Source organism: Symphalangus syndactylus, chromosome 10 (genome assembly GCF_028878055.3).
Source record: "Symphalangus syndactylus isolate Jambi chromosome 10, NHGRI_mSymSyn1-v2.1_pri, whole genome shotgun sequence".
NCBI classification, from domain to species: Eukaryota; Metazoa; Chordata; class Mammalia; order Primates; family Hylobatidae; genus Symphalangus; species Symphalangus syndactylus.
In genome coordinates, this window is record NC_072432.2 from 100,488,859 (window position 1) to 100,508,585 (window position 19,727).

The 19,727-nt window shown below is 40.7% G+C and overlaps 1 protein-coding gene across 2 annotated transcripts; it reads left to right on the forward strand.

The window, feature by feature from the left end:
• The first annotated feature begins 4,141 nt into the window (after window positions 1–4,141).
• Window positions 4,142–18,687, forward strand: DBR1 (debranching RNA lariats 1). Of its 2 annotated transcripts, XM_055295304.2 has the most exons (8): window positions 4,142–4,812; window positions 5,787–5,911; window positions 7,702–7,782; window positions 9,497–9,582; window positions 12,397–12,621; window positions 15,851–15,931; window positions 16,209–16,354; window positions 17,121–18,687. In XM_055295304.2, the coding sequence occupies exons 1-8, from the start codon at window positions 4,616–4,618 to the stop codon at window positions 17,818–17,820; spliced, it is 1,641 nt and encodes a 546-aa protein (XP_055151279.1). In that variant the 5' UTR covers window positions 4,142–4,615; the 3' UTR covers window positions 17,821–18,687. The 2 variants fall into 2 exon arrangements, with proteins under 2 accessions (XP_055151279.1, XP_063467380.1); XM_063611310.1 differs by lacking the exon at window positions 12,397–12,621 and having other exon boundaries at window positions 4,460–4,812.
• The last annotated feature ends 1,040 nt before the right edge of the window (window positions 18,688–19,727 follow it).

Sequence of the window (19,727 nt, forward strand, 5' to 3'; positions counted from 1 at the left end):
TCTAGGTTGTCTATCTCAGTGCCTAGCACAGTCACTTAGTAAATGTTTGTTGAACGAATTTTTGGCTTAGTTTGAGCCTGGGACGAAGATTTGTGTGCACGTAGTTTATTTAGGAAGTGCTTTCAGGGAACAAAATTGATAGGTCAGGGAGAGTGAAAAAAGAAAGAATAAATATTCAAGATAATTATCCATTATTGATGCCACTGTTTATTCCTCAATCACTTCTGAAAAACATACAGAATACCTCTCTGGATTGTCCATCTTGAAGCTACAGCATTCATCCACCAATACCATCTGTACTGGTTGAGGATTTCCCTAGGGCTATTAACTCCCTGCCCTCCTGGATTATATTTGCACCCAGAACAGAACGGGCTTCTTTAACCTGATACAAAAAAGCAGAGTCTGCAGGTTTCATCTTAGGGTGGGATATAGGCAGCATAAATCTGAGCTTGCACAGAACTGTCACTGCTGCTGTGGCTGAAATCAGAGCGGGGAGGAGCTAGAAATGTGACTCAAGACATCTCACACCTACGTCTGTTACCCAGGCTTTCCTGTTTTATATCCAGAAGACTGACATAGGTATTTTACAGGAAGAAAGCATTGAATAGCCAACTCCTAAGTCTGGAGATCAGGAATCTTGCTCCCAGTTCAAATTTTGCTGATAAATAACTTTAGGTACATTCTTAAGTAATGAGTAGAAATTGGAAGATAAAAGGAATTTTCGATTCAGCCTCCATGTGACGATAACAAAACAGTTAAGGGTGGGCGCAGTGGCTCGCACCTGTAATCGTAACACTTTGGGAGGCTGAGGCGGATGGATCATCTGAGGTCAGGAGTTCAAGACCAGCCTGCCCAATATGGTGAAACCCCATCTCTACTAAAAATACAAAAATTAGCCTTGCATAGTGGCATGCACTTGTAGTTCCAGCTACTCAGGAGGCTGAGACAGGAGAATTGCTTGAACCTGGGAAGTGGAGGTTGCGGGGGCGGGGGGGGGGGGGGGGGGGCAACAAAAACAGTTAAATTTGGCACTGTGGTGAGGAGAGGGAAATATCCATGCTGACTACTCTGCAAACAGAAATGAAACTTCTCCCTGTCGTTCCATGGCTCTTAGAGCAGTATTAATTTCTGAAAGAAAAAAAAACAGACAACAAAGTGTGAGTTTAATGAAGAAAAAAAATGAAACGCAAAACAAGAAGTAGCCAGAAAAAAATCTGAAAAATCTTTATAAATATCTATGTGGAACTGCCTAAGATGAGAAACAAAGCCAGAGAGAAATGTATCTATACAAAAATAGGAAAGTTTAAAGTGTAGGGAGATAGGTATAATCTAAAACCTGAATGGTCCCAAAAGGAATTTAGAAGAATCTTTAAAAAGACTTGAAAACAGGGGCCGGGCACGGTGGCTCACGCCTGTAATCCCAACACTTTGGGAGGCCGAGGCGGGTGTATCACCTGAGGCTGGGAGTTCGAGACCAGCCTGACCAACATGGAGAAATCCCGTCTCTACTAAAAATACAAAAAAATTAGCTGGGCGTGGTGGCGGATGCCTGTAATCCCAGCTACTCGGGAGGCTGAGGCAGGAGAATCGCTTGAACCCGGGAGGCAGAGGTTGTGGTGAGCCAAGATCACGCCATTGCACGCACCAGCCTGGGCAACAAGAGCAAAACTTGGTCTCAAAAAAAAAAAAAAAAGAAAGAAAACAGATGAAATACTTTAAATAAAAAAGAAAATGGACTGACAATAGTATAGAGGAGATACAATGCAGTTCAACAGACACTAACTACAGGTTTTCTTGTGAATGCACTGAACTAGAATTTTGAAATGGAACAAAGACATGGTTCTTGCCCTCAGCAGACAGGAATAAAAGTGAGACTGTGAGGCTGGGCGCAGCGGCTCACGTCTGTAATCCCAGCACTTCGGGAGGCCGAGGTGGGTGGATCACCTGAGGTCAGGCGTTTGAGACAAGCCTGACCAATATGGTGAAACCCCGTCAATACTAAAAATACAAAAATTAACTAGGCATGGTGGCCCGTGCCTGCAATCCCAGCTACTCGGGAGGCTGAAACAGGACAATTGCTTGAACCTGGGAGCGGAAGTTGCAGTGAGCTGAGATCGCGCCACTGCACTCCAGCCTGAGTGACAGAGATTTTTAAACTAAGAATCCAATGAAACGGCAGGGCGCGGTGGCTCACGCTTGTAATCCCAGCACTTTGGGAGGCCGAGGCGGGCGGATCACGAGGTCAGGAGATGGAGACCACGGTGAAACCCCGTCTCTACTAAAAAAAAAAAAAATTAGCCGGGCATGGTGGCGGGCGCCTGTAGTCCCAGCTACTCGGAGAGGCTGAGGCAGGAGAATGGCGTGAACCCGGGAGGCGGAGCTTGCAGTGAGCCGAGATTGCGCCACTGCACTCCAGCCTGGGCGACAGAGCGAGACTCCGTCTCAAAAAAAAAAAAAAAGAATCCAATGAAACAAAAACAGACAACAGAATCAGCTCTGCAGATAAGTAAGATATTGGGCTTAGAAGACAGGCAACCTAAAATAACTATGATTAATGTATGAGAGAAAGAGAGGAAAAGATGAAGGAAATAAAACATAAAGAATCTCTTTAAACTATTGGCTTCCCTGGAAAAGAATCCAATATAAATCCTAAAATTGAAAAGGACTATAATGTTAAAACATTAATAAATGAGTTGGTACATTGGACATAGAACAAAATAGGATTAGTAAACTAGAAGAGAGGTTATTAGAAACTATACAAAATAAAACACTGATAAAAATGAGAACTATGGAATAGAAATAAAAGATAGGTAAAATACCATGGAAAAATTCCAAAGGAGCAGGAAAAGACAGAAAAAAAAGCAACATTTAAGTAGATACTGACCAAGAATTTTCCAAAACTGAAAAAAGATAGCAAGCTATAGATTCAGAAAGCATAAATGAGATAGGTTCAAATAAAAAAAACCCACTTAGATATATTTTATTAAAATAGCTTTAAGGAGTAGGGAGAGAGAAGAGAAAGAGAAAACAGTAAATAGCAAAGAAAAAGACACATTACTGGCTGGGCGCGGTGGCTAACGCCTGTAATCCCAGCACTTTGGGAAGCCGAGGTGGGCGGATCACTTGAAGTCAGGAGTTCGAAACCAGCTTGGCCCTCATGGTGAAACCCTGTCTCTACTAAAAATACAAAAAATTATCTGGGCATGGTGGTGTGCACCTGTAATCCCAGCTACTTGGGAGGCTGAGGCAGGAGAATCGCTTGAAATCGGGAGGCGGAGGTTGCAGTGAGCCAAGATCGTGCCACAGCACTCCAGCCTGGGCAACAGAGTGAGAGACTGTCTCAAAAACACAAAAAACAAAAAACAAAAAAAAAGCACATTCCTTTCAATGAAAAAAAACCTTAAGTTTATAGGTGACTTCTCAGTAGAAGATAATGCAAGCCAGAAGATAATAGAATGCTATTTTTGAAATGCTGTGTAAAAAAAACACACACACACACACACACTGCTTAACTGATATTCAGTACTCAGTAAACACATCCTTTATAAATTAAGGTGAAACAAAGACACCTCTTTCTTTTTCTTTTTTTTTTTAGACGGAGTCTCACCATGTCACCCAGGCTGGAGTGCAATGGCATGATCTCAGATCACTGCAACCTCCGCCTCCTGGGTTCAAGCGATTCTCCTGCCCCAGCCTCCCAAGTAGCTGGGATTACAGGTGTGCGCCACCACGCCCAGCTAATTTTTTGTATCTTTTGTAGAGACGGGGTTTCACCATGTTGGCCATGCTGGTCTCGAACCCCTGACCTCGTGATCTGCCCACCTCTGCCTCCCAAAGTGCTGGGATTACAGGTGTGAGCCAGCACACTGGCTTCTTTCCTTTTCTTCTCTCTCTTTCTTTCTTTTTTTTTTTTTTTTGAGAGGGAGTCTCACCCTCCCTCCCCCCATCTTTTTTTTTTTTTTTTTTTTTTTTTTTTTAGACGGGGTCTCGCTCTGTCGCTCAGGCTGGAGTGCAGGGGCGCGATCTCAGGTCACTGCAACCTCCATCTCCTGGGTTTGAGGGATTCTCCTGCCTCAGCCTCTGGAGTAGCTGTGATTACAGACGTGCGCTACTGCGCCCAGCTAATTTTTGTATTTTTAGTAGAGATAGGGTTTCACCATTTTCCCCAGAGTGCAAAGAGATTTTTAAACAAACAAGTATCTAGAAAAAAATTAATCTGTGGTCCGCCTACACTAAACAAACAGGAAAACTAAATTGAGCTTTTCAGACAGAAGAAAAATAATCCCAAACAGAAAAATGGAAATCCAGGAAGAAAAGAGTACGGATGGAAAGAGTACATTTGTGGATGTATATACAAAAAAATATTGACTGCATAAAACAATAATAAAAAAAAAGGAAAAAGAAAATAAGTTCCCTGGGACCCTAGAGTTAGGTTTGATCTTCCCGGTCTCTCTCTCGCGAGATCTGGAAACCGGAAGTGAATTATTTTGCAGGAGTCTACACCCAGGCGGTGGCTCTACTTATTAAAGTTGGCGGGAGCTGATCGATCAGTCGGTCCTGGGCTGGCTGTGGTGTAGGGCGTTGCAGACAGCGCTCACCTCCTCAAGCCGGCAGAATGCGGGTGGCTGTGGCCGGCTGCTGCCACGGCGAGCTGGATAAGATCTATGAGACGCTGGCGCTGGCGGAGCGGCGCGGCCCGGGGCCTGTCGACCTCTTGCTGTGCTGTGGCGACTTCCAGGCGGTGCGCAACGAGGCGGATCTACGCTGCATGGCCGTGCCGCCCAAGTATCGCCACATGCAAACCTTCTACAGGTGAGGACGCGGCCCGGGCCCAGACTTGGCAGTGTGGGGTGGGACTGGTTCGATTTCCCTCTGCCACTGGCTGCCTATTTCCCTTAGATCCTGTCTTTGTTCGCTGTGTCTCTAACTGGTACCTAACTGAATACAGGGGTGAGGTAGTGGGAGGCGGGAAATGTATTCAGTTAGGTACTGTATTCAGTTAGTACCAAATTATGTCTGTTTCACTAGCACCCTATCTCATTAGTCGCTTAGGAAATGTCACTTTCCTTCTTTCCATACACCCATCTTATCCATTTCACAGGGGAGCGAAGCCCGGGAGGGGACAACCTGGAGGAAGAAGCTGACAGGTTTAGATAGCTACCTTGTACTTGATAGGACTCTGGAATTAGTTCATTTAATGATCCTGGAGTTTTTACTGGGCGCCTGCTATGTGCTTGTTGTGGTTCTAGAAGATGAGGTTATGGCAATGAACTCCAAACAGTTCTTGACTTAATTGAACGAGCACTGACTTGAGGCCCAAGGTGGAAGCTCTTCATTCCTAAGGCCAAGGATAGATACTGGGCAATTCCTTTTTTTTTTTTTTTTCTTGAGACAGAGTTTCGCTTTGTTGCCCAGGCTGGAGTGCAGTACCGCGATATTGACTCACTGCAACCCCCGTCTCCTGGGTTCAAGCAATTCTCCTACCTCAGCCTCCCGAGTAGCTGGGATTACACCCAGCTAATTTTTGCATTTTTAGTAGAGACGGGGTTTCACCACATTGGCCAGGTTGGTCTCGAACTCCTGACCTCAGGGGATCTGCCTGTGTTGGCCATCCAAAGTGCTGGGATTGCAGGAGTTAGCCACCGCGCCCAGCCCCAGGCAATTCCTTTTGAAAGAGCTTTTTAACTTTTTATGATGAACTCAGTTTCTTTTTTTTTTTTTTTCAGAACTTATTTGCTTTTCTGCTATACCTAATTGTGGTAACTGACTTTGCTCTTATGTTCTAGGTATTACTCTGGAGAGAAAAAGGCCCCAGTTCTCACGCTCTTCATTGGGGGAAACCATGAAGCCTCAAATCATTTGCAAGAGTTACCCTATGGTGGCTGGGTGGCACCAAACATTTATTATTTAGGTATGTGATTGTGTTTGTGGATAATTTTTTTCCTGGGATGGAAGAGCTTATCAGGATTTGCATTATTGGGCTGTGTCTTGACATGTATGGTGTTTGGAGAATGTCATTAATTTAAATACTGAATCATGAAAATTTAATTAAGACAGTTAATTATTAAATGGTTGATCATGAAAATATGCCCTTCATCTAGTGTTTTAAGCACTAGCTAATATAATTGCAAAGACCTCACACACTATTTGTAGTCCCTTCATTTTTTCTTACAATTTTTATTTTATTAAAAAAAGACCTTAAACTTTTATTAATAGAAATTCTTAAGCATACACAAAAGTAGAGAATAGTATGATGAATCTCAGTACCTGTTAACCAGCTTCAACAATTATTATATGGCAATCTCCTGGATTTTTTTTTTTTTTTGTGGGAAGAGATGACTAGAGTATTTAAAGCAAGTCCAATCGTTAGACTATTTCACTTATACATATTTCAGTACATGTTTTTAAGTGATAAGGATCTTTAAAAATACTACTACAGTACTGTTATTATACTTAGCTGAAGTAATCATTATCTATTGCCATGTTCGTGGTCAGATTTCCCTGCTTAACATAAAGATGTCTGCTTTACAATTGGTTTAAATAGGACCCAGACAAGGCCAGCCCATTTCATTTGGTTGTCATGACTCTGAAGTCTATTAGACTATAATAGTCTCCCTGTCTTGCTTTTTCATGCCCTTTACTTGCTGAAGAAAACAGGAAATTTGTCCTGCAGCATTTCTTGCATTCAGGATTTAGCTGATTAGATTCCTTTTATCCTTTGCATTTCCTATAATCTGCTTTTAGATTTTCAGATTTGATTAGATTGTCTCAACATTAGCCCCTATAAACTATATAGCCTTTTCATCCCTTTATTTTTCGAGACAAGGTCTGGTTCTGTTGCCCAGGGTGGAGTGCAGTGGCCCGATCTCAGCTCATTGCAACCTTCGCCTTCCAGGCTCAAACCGTCCTCCCACCACAGCCTCCCAAGTAGCTGTGACTACAAGCATGTACCACCACGCCCGGCTAATTTTTTTGTTTTTTTGTGTGTTTTTGTGGAGACTGAGTTTGGCCATGTTGTCCAGGCTGGTCTCGAACTCATGAGCTCAAAGTGATCCGCCCACCTGGGCCTCCAAAGTGGTCGGATTACAGGGATGAGCCACCGCACCCAGCTTCATCCCTTTATTTAAATGTATATTCTTTCTAGAACAGTTTATAGATTTTACCAATGATGAGATCATATTTCAGAAATTTAGTTTCCCTACTTTGCTACTTATTGATCATCTTTTGATGTATTCATCCTATATTACAATATTGTGAGAAAGTGAAATTGTCAGAAGATGATCAATCAGAAATGAAACTAGAAGCTGTAGGTTCTTTATACCTTATACCTGTTGATTTTCAGGTTTATACATGTAAATCCATCATAGGACATTTTCCACCTCCCACTACCTCACCCGTGTATTCAGTTAGGTACCAAATTATGTCTGTTTCACTTTCAGCACCCTATCTCATTTGTCCCTTCCAGAATCTACTTAGTGTTTTGGCTTATCTAATTCCAGACCTCGCCTTTATATACTGTTATAATATATCCCTAATACACTGTTGGCATATTATTATGTAAAAAGCATAACCTCATCATGGTGCTTAATTTTCAAATACTTTTAGAACTGTGTGGAATTCCATCTAAATGGAATGGTTTATTCAGTCGGTGTAAAGAGATTCCTTTTGCCTACAGTAATTTTATTTAACTGTACTGTTTAGGTTTGGCTGGTGTGGTAAAATACCGAGGTGTAAGGATCGGTGGAATCTCTGGTATCTTCAAATCTCATGACTATCGAAAAGGTATTGTTTTGAGAATTATTTTTAAACTTTAGAACTTGCATGCCCCAGAGTAACTTAAGCATAATATATACTTTGACTCTTTCATATATCTTTGTATCCTCAATCTAGTTTTATCAAGTCTTAGTATTTTGCTTTTTTTTGAGACAGAGTTTCGTTCTTGGTGTCCATGATGGAGGGCAGTGGCGCGATCTTGGCTCACTACAACCTCCACCTCCCAGGTTCAAGTCATTCTCCTGCCTCAGCCTCCTGAGTAGCTGGGATTACAGGCGCCCGCCACCACGCCTGTCTAATTTTTTTGTATTTTTAGTAGAGACGGGGTTTCACCATGTTGGTCAGGCTAGTCTCGAATTCCTGACCTCAAGTGATCCACCCCCCTCAGCCTCCCAAAGTGCTGAGATTACAGGCGTGAGCCACCACACCTGGCCTGTATTTTGCTATTTTTTATTTTTGGTTTTAAGAAATAAAACAGTATAGATACAATTAAAGTTCATTGTTTTTCTGTCCTCAATCCCGTTCCCTTCTTTTCTTCCCTCCCTCTCTTTGCCAGGCAGTCACTGTGTTGAATTTGGTGATTATAATTTACTTGATTATTTTACATCATTACCACATATGTAAGAACTTTAAACAATGTACTTGTTTTAAGTTTCATATAAATGTATCGTATTGCTTGTATCTTTCTCAAACTTGCTTCTTTAACATGTTTTGAAGTCTGTGTTGATACGTGTAATCCAATCTGTTCATTTGTGAATAATATTCCATTATATATACCACAACTGCATATTCATTTCATTGTGTCTGAATGAATTATACCTTGATTTCTTTTTTTTTTTTTTTTTTTTTTTTTTGAGACGGAGTCTCGCTCTGTCACCCAGGCTGGAGTGCAGTGGTGCAATCTCAGCTTACTGCAAGCTCCGCCTCCCGGGTTCACGCCATTCTCCTGCCTCGGCCTCTCCGAGTAGCTGGGACTACAGGCGCCCGCCACCACGCCTGGCTAATTTTTTGTATTTTTTAGTAGAGACGGGGTTTCACCGTGGTCTTGATCTCCTGACCTCATGATCCGCCCGCCTTGGCCTCCCAAAGTGCTGGGATTACAAGCGTGAGCCACTGTGCCCGGCCATACCTTGATTTCAAAGTTAAAGGAATGATTTGGATTCACATCGATTTCACAGATTTCATGAATTAAGTTGACAGCTAAAACTTACATCCTGAATGTAACTGTTAAAAGTCTGTTCCCTGCCACTTGGCTCTTTCTTATTCTAAACTGTTGGAATGGAGGTACAAAATAGGCTGTGGCAGGTGTGAGTACAAATTGGAACCACTCTTGGGAAGATGTTTATCAGGTTTTTCTATTTTATCTCAGGGATATCATTTATGCATATAATACACATATTTCTTTTTCGGCTTAAAACAACAATAATTTGTTAATTTATTAATATTGGCAGCATAGGGAACTAGTCTCTAGTCATCAGTTAGAAAGTAACTGAAGTGTGCCAGCAACCGTGTGTGGGACCTTAGAAAGCAGATACATCCTTAGTTGAGCCTGCACAGGAAGGAGACTGCAGTCCACCATCTTTTAAAAAAATCTCCCTAGATAACTTTTTAAAATCATATATATTGAAGGTGTACATGATATTTTGGAGACCTGTGTATATGTCTTTGTATTTGCAGTATTTAAGGAAATTAAATATAGCTTATTTTTCTTCTTCAATCTAAGGTCATTTTGAGTGCCCCCCTTATAGTTCATCTACAATCAGGAGTATATATCATGTGAGAAATATTGAAGTCTATAAATTAAAACAGGTACGTAAAAAGTGCATTACAGCAGACTTGAAAAAATTTTAAAGTAATTCTGTGCCAAAATGTATTTTGGTCATATTGGTATACTACTTTCAAGAAGAGCAATTCTGTATTTTTAAAATGTGGATCTTGAGTTTTTAGGAGGTTCACAGATGAACATTTTTTTTTCTTTTTTTGAGACAGAGTCTCACTCTGTCACCCAGGCTGAAGTGCAGTGGCGCAATCTCGGCTCACTGCAACCTCTGCCTCCTGGGTTCAAGCAAGTCTTGTGCCTCAACCTTCTGAGTAGCTGGAACTATGGGTGTCCGCCACCACACCTGCCTAATTTTTTGTATTTGTAGTAGGGATGGGGTTTCACCATGTTCACCAAGCTGGTCTCAAATTCCTGACCTCAGGTGATCCGCCTACCTTGGCCTCCCAAAGTGCTGGGATTATAGGTGTGAGCCACTGTGCCCGGCAAAATTTTTTTTACTTCAATAATTATGAGTTTATTTTAGTAAGAGTGAAAGATTTAATTCATGATTTCAAATATTACTTAGGGTAAGGCTAAAGAATACCTATTAAAGTGATATTTAAAAGAAAATATTAAAGTGATATTTTAAAGAAAATATTGAAATAAACATTTTATTTTATGTAATAGTAATTAAGTAATGGTATTAAATGGAAAATAAGTAATAGTAAAGATGATAGAGGAAATGGGAAAATTGTGAAGGTGGTATGGAAACCCTGCTTAATTGCAGAGTAGGTGAAACTAGGTTTTCGTTTGAGAACCCATTACATGGCTGACACTGGGCTAAGCAGACTTCACACTTGGTATTTCATATAATCTCCACTCAAACCCTATGAGATAGATCTTACTCTTAACTTCATCCCTGTAAGGATGAGAAGCCAAGGCTCAGACAGGTAAGTAACCTGCCCAGGACTTCCCAAAGTTTAGTGGTAGAGCCTGCCTCGCTGCACTCATGCCCATCACACTGTCTCTAGAGCCTCTGCAGGAGTCTAATGATGTTTGCAAGTGTTTCTTTTATGCCCTGTGCATACAGTTCCCTTGAATAGATTTTCTCTTTCACCTATCTAAATCCTACCAGTCCTTTAAGACCCAACTTAGATGCCATTTCCCAACCCTGACTTTTCTTTTTTTTTTTTTTTTTTGAGACAAGGCCTCACTCTGTCATCTAGGCTGGAATGCAGTAGTATGATCATGGCTTGGTTCACTGCAGCCTCAATCTGCCAGGCTTGGGTGATCCTCCAACTTCAGCCTCCTGAGTAGCTTTTTCTATAGGCACGCATCACCTGGCCCAGCTAATTTTTTTCATATTTTTTTAGAGACAGAGTTTCGCCATGTTGCCCAGGCTGGTCTCAAACTCCTGAACTCAAGCGATCCTTCCGCCTTGGCCTCCGAAAGTGCTGGGATTACAGGCATGAGCCACCATGCCCAGCCAACCATGACTTTTCTAGTTTAGAGTCATTACCCTAGTCTGAATTTTTGTTGCATCTGTTGGTCATTCCAGTTATTCAGTGGTTAGTCATATCTATCTAATATCTAATATTTTGTATTGTCTTGAGCAGTTATTTAAGTTTTTTTTTTTTTTTTTTTTTTGAGACTAAGTTTCACTCTTGTTGCCCAAGCTGGAGTGCAACAGTGCGATCTTGGCTCACTGCAACCTCCGCCTCCCGGGTTCAGGCAATTCTCCTGCCTCAGCCTCCTGAGTAGCTGGGATTACAGGCGCCCACCACCATGCCCGGCTAATTTTTTATATTTTAAGTAAAGATGGGGTTTCACCATGTTAGCTAGGCTGGTCTCGAACTCCTGACCTTCAGGTGATCCACCCACCTCGGCCTACTAAAGTATTGGGATTACAGGCGTGAGCCACTGCGCCCAGCCGGTATTTAAGTTGTTTTAATTTCGTTTTTCGAGTATTCGTTTCAGATTACTTGAAGGTTCTGGGGACAAGTAAAGTCTGGAGTATATTTTGTTTCCTTTAGTTGTTTAATGAAATACTAATTTATGTAGTAAACAGTTTTTTACTGTATACTATGTGAGCCTGTTAGGATTTTTTTTTTCCTGGTAAATCTTTGGATTTACTGAATCAGTCATGTTAGAGGTGTCATGAAATCTAGTGTCTCTGGATGTTCAAAATAGTAATCTCTTTTTTCTTTTTTTTCTTTTTGAGATGGAGTTTCACTCTTGTGGCCCAGGCTGGAGTGCAATGGCATGATCTCGGCTTATTGCAACCTCCACCTCCCGGGTTCAAGCGATTCTCCTGCCTCAGTCTCCCTAGTAGCTGGGATTACAGGCAGATGCCATGACGTCCAGCTAAATTTTTGTATTTTTAGTAGAGATGGGGTTTTACCATGTTGGTCAGGCTCGTTTTGAACTCCTGACCTCAGGTGATCCGCCTGCCTTGGCCTCCCAAAGTGCTGGGATTGATTACAGGCGTGAGCCACTGTGCCCAGCCCAAAATAGTAATTTCTTTACCAAAGAGGAAAAGAACTATGGTTATCGTGTATTTTAGAAGATAAGTGCTAAAGATCTTAGATGATTGGCAGTCTAATCAGAGTCTGTCTCCATTGCCTTGCCTTGCCACTGAAAATAAGAATGATTTATGAGCAGAGAAAATGCAGCTTCTCTTTGCCTAGATGAATGAGTAGCCTAGTATTTTTATCACTCTCTTAAAGTGTCCTTAGAATGAATTATACAAAACTCTAGAGATCTCAGTGGGTGAATGGTTGTATGGTGGTAGACAGAAGGGAGGGGATTGTTTTTGTTAATCTGTTTTAAGAGTTTTCTTTCTTTCTCTTTTTCTCTTTTGAAAGCTGAAGCAGCCTATAGATATATTCTTGTCTCATGATTGGCCAAGAAGTATATATCATTATGGAAATAAGAAGCAACTTCTTAAAACTAAATCTTTTTTCCGACAAGAAGTGGAAAATAACACATTAGGAAGTCCAGCTGCCTCAGAGCTTTTAGAGCATCTCAAACCTACTTATTGGTTTTCTGCCCACCTTCATGTGAAGTTTGCCGCCTTGATGCAGCATCAGGTAGAAAACAAAATGTTTATTCTTTCATTTAACACACACTGTTGAACATCTATGGACCAGACACAGTTGTAAAGTTAGAGAAAGAAGTAAAAGATAACTTACCTCTTGTGAGTAGCTCAATATATGATTCTGGGAAAGACAAGCAATCACAAACAATGTAATAAGTTTGAGAGAAAACGTAGGCAGTGGGAGCACCTAAGCCAGACTGTGGTGGGATGGGGAACACGGGAGATGAAGATAGAGAAGGTTTTCAAAAGGCGATAGCTGAACTGAGTCTTGAAGTGCCAGGAAGAAACACGCTGTAAGGATATTTTATGTAGAGGGACTGGCATGTGCAGAGGCTCGAGGTCTGAGAGCATGGGGTGTTTGGGGACTTGTAGGTAGTTCCTGTGGGACTAAGGCGCAGGGACTGATGAAGCTGGAACAAGATCATAACTGCCTTCTAGGGGCCGTGCTCTGGAGTTAAGGTTTTAACTAGAGATGATGGGGAAATTTGGGGAGTGATGAAATCAGATTTTCATTTTAGAACGATTAGTTTGACAGCATTGTTGTGTATGGATTGGAGTAATGTAAAATGGGAGGCAGAGCAGGCTATTTAAGCAAAAGAAAAGGTTTTAACCTAAGGCAAAGAGAGAATACAGAGAATGAAGCAGATTCTAGAGAGATTTTAGAAGGAGAATCATTGCGATTTGGTTACTGGGGGAGGAAAGAAGTCCAGGATGACCCCCAGTTTTCTTTGCTTAACTGCATGGATGATGTACTTGATGGGAGGTAGAAAATAAATATATACTTATAATGAAACTTCTATGGAAGTATGCATTTCTTCCTTTCACGTCTGGTTCTGTCTGAACTCTGACTTTCCCGTAAAGTATTCCATAGGAAAACTGTTTAGAAAATGCTGGGTTAACACAGATTTCTTCTTGGAGACATGTAGAGAATTTCTGAGATTCTTTATTGCACTAATGGGCATTCCTTTCTCAAGAGTAGAATGTGATGCTTCCCAAACTTACTTAACCAAACACTTTTCTGTGTTAGAGGTATACTTTAAAAATGTTCCTCAAACACAGTGTGGAAGGTTTTGTCTGAAAATATACCTATAGGCCCTTTCTGTTGTGGATTTATTCTTCTCACTTCCCAGTTTCACTGGGAGAAGGAGAGGTTACTCTTTTCATTGTATCTCTGCATTAATAATATGTTTGACCTCTTTGTAATTGGCTCCTCAACTTCCTCTGACTGCCATTTTCTATTTTATCCCCTTTACCAACACCAGAGATCACTTTTCGTTGGACTGCTTTGCTGCCAATATCTGCCTATAATCTCCATGCCTTCCATTTTTCTTTTTCCTTTTCTTTTTTTTTGAGACAGAGTCTTGCTCTGTTGCCCAGGCTGGAGTGCAGTGGCATGATCTCCACTCACTGCAAGCTCCACCTCCCGGGTTCACACCATTCTCCTGCCTCAGCGTCCAGAGTAGCTGGGACTACAGGTGCCCACTACCACGCCCGGCTAATTTTTTCCATTTTTAGTAGAGACAGGGTTTCACTGTGTTAGCCAGGATGGTCTTGATCTCCTGACCTTGTGATCCGCCCGCCTCGGCCTCCCAAAGTGCTGGGATTACAGGCATGAGCCACCGCGCCTGGCCATGCCTTCCATTTTTCTTAGTACAGATTGAGCATCTCTAATCTGAAATCTGAAATGCTCTAGAATCTGAAATTTTTGACATGACACACAATTTTCAGATTTTTGGGTTAAGGATATTAAACCAGTATGTATTCTGCAAATATTCAAATATCTGAAAAAATCTGAAATTTAAAACACTTCTGGTCCCAGGCATTTTAGATAAGGCATACTCAGCTTGTACCTCACCAGAACTGAACTGATGCTTGCTCCTCAGCAGGAGATACCATAGTTTGCTTCCTTGTGTTTTTTCCTCCATGATGAAGCTGGAACAAGATCACAAATGCATTCTAGAGGCCATGCTCTGGAGTTCAGGTTTTTACTGGAGATGCTGGGGAAAGGTTTTTTAACCTTTTCCAAAATGACCTACATGTTTGTGATTCCCCCCATGTTTCTTTCTGTCAATTCACTTTTGAAAAAAAAAACTTTATTGGAGTATAATTTACATACCATAAAATTAATATGTGTTGGCATGGTGGCTCATGCCTGTAATCCCAGCACTTTGGGAGGCCAGGGCGGGTGGATCACTTGAGGCCAGGAGTTCAAGGCCAGTCTGGCCAACATGGCAAAACTCCATCTCTACTAAAAATACAAAAATTAGCTGGGCACGTTGGCACATGCTTGTAATCCCAGCTATTCGGGAGGCTGAGACATGAGAATCACTTGAGCCCAGAAGGCAGAGGTTGCAGTGAGTCAAGATCGTGCCACTGCACTCCAACCTGGGCGACAGAGTAAGACTCTCTCAAAACAAAGAAAAGAAAAGAAAAGAAAAAAAACACATTTTAGGTGAACAATTCAGTGATTTTTAGCAAATTTCCAGAGTTGTGCTAATATTACATAATTTAGTTTTAGAACTTGTCCATCACCCCCAAAGATCCTTTGTGCCTACTTGAAGGCAATCCTTGTTGCTGCCCTCAGCCCCAGGCGAGCACTAACTTGCTTTGTGTTTCTATAGATTTGCCTTTCCTGAACATTCATTTCAATGGAATTGTAAAATATATAGTCTTTGGCAACTGATTTCTTTCATTTGCTTGATTTTGAGATTCACTCATGTTGTAGCACGTATAAATATTGCATTCCTTTTTACTGCTGAGTAACAGTTCATTCTATGGATATATCACATCTATTTTTGGTGGTGTAGCTAAGAAATCTTTGCCTAACCCAGAGTTACAAAGATTTTCTCCTGTGGGTTCTTCCAAAAGTTATACAGTTTTAGTTCTGCCAGTTTACTTTTAAGCTCTTTTGTTTATCTTTAATCCTTGGGTTATATGCTTTGATTTATGTGTGTTCAGTGCTTTGAGTTAACATCATCATCGTCATTAGTTTTTGCCTTGAATTTTGTATGGAAATTGAAGCTCTGAGAAGTTAAATGCCTTCTCTATTATCACACAAGTGGGTATGGAATTAACTTAATTATGGAAAAGTAACAGTCATTCCTTTGACACACAACTTAGGGGTATGTGTAATAAAGATTCTTTTCATCCTATTCCGTGTATGAAGAATTACCTGTGATTGTTTAAACATTCTTTCTTAAATCATGATTCATATTGTCCAGGCAAAGGATAAAGGACAGACAGCCAGAGCAACCAAATTTTTAGCCTTGGACAAATGCTTACCACATCGAGATTTTCTTCAGGTAAGAAGAGTGAAGTGGCTTTGTAATATAGTTGTACTCTTCCAGAGACTTAAAAAAATATAATTTTCCTTTCGGAATTTTTTATGCTCTTTGTAATTTATGTATTCTGAGAATTCTTTGGGGGTATCTTACTTATTAATTTAAAATTAAATGGATTGATTTAAAATTAAATAATTGAAATTAAATTTAAATTCCTTTTTATTTTATTAAATTATATTAAAGTTCTTAGACTGTTAAAAATATATATGTATTTCTTAACGTTGATTTCATCCTGTAGATATTAGAGATAGAACATGACCCCAGTGCTCCTGATTACTTGGAATATGATATTGAATGGCTCACTATTCTCAGGGCTACGGATGATCTTATTAATGTGACTGGGCGCCTGTGGACTATGCCAGAAAATAATGGCCTGCATGCAAGGTAAGTCAGACTTTATTTAGGACCTGCTTTTTCCATTGCATGCATAATTTTTGTGTCTCCCACCTTTGTTTTGTTTTGTTTTGAAACGGGGTCTAGCTCTGTTATCCAAACTGGACTGCAGTGGTGTGATCTTGGATCTTGGCTCACTGCATCTTCCACCTCCTGGGCTAAAGGGATCCTCCCACCCCTGCCCCCAGAGTAGCTGGGACCACAGGCACGCATCACCATGCCCAGCTAATTTTTTGGTATTTTTGGTAGGGATGGGGCTTTCCCATGTTGCCCAGGTTGGTCTTGAACTCCTGAGCTCAAGCTATCCACCTCCCTCGGCCTCCCAAAGTACTGGGATTACAGGCGTGAGCTGCTATATCTGGCGTCCACCTTTGTTTTTAATCAAGGGAATTATTGTTGAATGAGTGTCAGAACAATTCAAAGTTTGCAGGTTTTCCATCTAAAAGAGACAGGAAAATGGACTGTTGAGCATTACCTCAAATAAATTTATAAGTGAATAAGTGTACATAAAAGCATAATATGGTGAAGATATAGTCCACACATTAAAATTGTTTTGCAGTATGAGTTAAAGATGGCTTTTTCTAAGAATTATTTTTGTTTCTAAATGGTCCTCTGCTAAATTAACTCTAACTTTAAAAATGGAATTTTGATAGATGGCTTATTTTTTATCCTTGCACCTGAAGTCTATAATTAGATTTCATCGTTTATTGTTTAGAGCTGAAAAAATGTAAAAAGCTATTGTTTTGTACTTTTATAGGTGGGATTATAGTGCAACAGAAGAAGGTATGAAAGGAGTATTGGAAAAATTGAATCATGATCTCAAAGTTCCATGTAACTTTAGTGTAACAGCTGCTTGTTATGATCCTAGCAAGCCACAGACACAAATGCAGCTGATTCATAGGATCAATCCTCAGACTACTGAATTTTGTGCCCAACTTGGCATCACAGACATCAATGTTAGGCTTCAGAAGTCCAAGGAAGAACATCATGTGTGTGGTGAATATGAAGAACAGGATGATGTGGAGAGTAATGACTCTGGAGAAGACCGGAGTGAATATAATACAGACACATCTGCTCTGTCTTCTATTAATCCGGATGAAATAATGTTAGATGAAGAAGAAGAAGATGAAGATAGTATTGTAAGTGCACATAGTGGCATGAATACACCATCGGTAGAACCTTCTGATCAAGCTTCTGAGTTTTCTGCAAGTTTCTCTGATGTCAGGATCTTGCCAGGCTCTATGATTGTATCTTCTGATGATACGGTGGATTCCACAGTTGATAGAGAGGGGAAACCTGGTGGGACTGTGGAGTCAGGGAACGGAGAGGACTTAACCAAGGTGCCATTGAAGAGGCTGAGTGATGAACACGAACCTGAACAAAGAAAGAAAATTAAGAGGAGGAATCAAGCCATTTATGCTGCAGTGGATGATGATGATGATGATGATGCAGCTTAAGATGATTTACTTGTTTTTGTGTTTGTTTTGTTTTTTTGAGATGGAGCTTCACTCTTGTCACCTAGACTGGAGTGCAATGGCGTGATCTTGGCTCACTGCAACCTCTGCCTCCCGGGTTCAAGCAATTCCCCTGCCTCAGCCTGCCAAGTAGGTGGGACTACAGGTGCCTGCCACCACACCTGGCTAATTTTTGCATTTTTAGTAGTGACAGGGTTTCACCATGTTGGCCAGGCTGGTCTTGAACTCCTGACCTCAGGTGATCCACCTGTCTTGGCCTTCCAAAGTGCTGGGATTACAGGCATGAGCCACTGTGCCTGGCCGACAATTAACTTGTCTTAGTACTATATGTAGATATGTGATTTTTTGGGACTGTATTTTTAGAGCTGAATTTTTGACTAAAGACTTAATTTATAATAATGAAGATACACTAGAGAATTTTAGTTAGATATTGACTTTATCTTTAGGCTTTTGTATGTTTCAGATGCAAACATATTAAAGTTTCATATATTTACTTGACTGGGTATCTTTTTTTTTGAAGACATACGTTATTCACTTCCATTTTTACAATAAACACTTATTTAACATCTACTTTGTGCCAAGCACTCTGCTATAATATGGGACCATAAAGATGAGTAAGAAGGATTTTTGCCTCCAAGGACTTGTTATCACTGTAAACATTTTGATGTATACAATATGGCTATATTTTGTTTTATAAAATCAAGTCATTGTATATATTATGATGTATGCTTTCTTTTCATTTATTATAAATATTTTTCCTGATCAGCTTTTAATATCTGTCAAATAAAAATTGAAATTGAAGATGGTATATAAGAAGATTTCAGGAAATAAACTACTTTGAATACTAAACATTGGTAAACGTACAATTTACATTTGCTGAGATTAGTATAACCCTGCTGACTTTTGCATATTGTGTTTTTTTTTTTTTTTTTGAGATGCAGTCTCACTCTGTCGCCCAGGCTGGAGTGCAGTAGGGCGATCTTGGCTCACTATAAGCTCCACCTCTTGGGTTCACACTATTCTCCTGCCTCAGCCTCCTGAGTAGTTGGGACTACAGGCTCCCGCAACCACGCCCGGCTAATTTTTTGTATTTTGTTTAGTAGAGATGGGGTATCACTGTGCTAGCCCGGATGGTCTCGATCTCCTGACCTCGTGATCCGCCCACCTCGGCCTCCCAAAGTGCTGGGATTACAGGCGTGAGCCACTGCGCCCGGCCAGCATGTTGTGTTTTAACTTTAGCTTTAATTTTCATGTAACTATAGTAACTATGTAGGTCATTTTTGGCATAGTTCACCCCATAGTTTTAATTACTAGCAAGGATCAAGCTGCAGAAATACTGCCCCTCATGCGTGATGGATTGCTAAATGAAAGTATTTTTGAAGATCCATATAGAAAAACTACACCTCTGTGCTATCTCTGGTTAAAATACTTGGGCCACCTGAAGAGATTGTCACTCTGTACTTCATATCAGAAGTTGTGGAATCCAAGATTGTTCCAGGATCTCATCATCCCATGGCAGTCCAAATCCAGGAGTTAATCTAGGAGAATAATAATGTAGCACTTGGCTTCTACCTTGTCAACATTTGACTTCGTAAAGGTCTAGGATTTGGGACATTTTATCTTTATTTCCTTCCATTTTTTGGTTTACTTTCTTTTTTGAGTTGAATATTTAATTCACTTATTTTACTTATTTTTTTTTTTTTTTGAGACGAAGTCTCACTGTCGCCCAGGTGGGAGTGCAATGGCACAATCTTGGCTCATTACTGCAACCTCCACTTCCCAGGTTCAAGGCAATTCTGGTGTCTCAAGGTGAATCTCATACCTCAGCCTCCCAAGTACCTGGGACTACAAGCACTTGCCACCACGCCCAGCTAATTTTTTTTTTTTTT

What these genes read in the sequence shown, in the direction of transcription:
- DBR1 (XM_055295304.2), top strand. Translation starts at nt 4,616, where the DNA reads ATGCGGGTGGCTGTGGCCGGCTGCTGCCACGGCGAGCTGGATAAGATC. An exon ending in ACCAAACATTTATTATTTAG is followed by an intron (nt 5,912 to 7,701) that starts GTATGTGATTGT and finishes TGTACTGTTTAG; the next exon opens with GTTTGGCTGGTGTGGTAAAA. An exon ending in ATCTCATGACTATCGAAAAG is followed by an intron (nt 7,783 to 9,496) that starts GTATTGTTTTGA and finishes CTTCAATCTAAG; the next exon opens with GTCATTTTGAGTGCCCCCCT.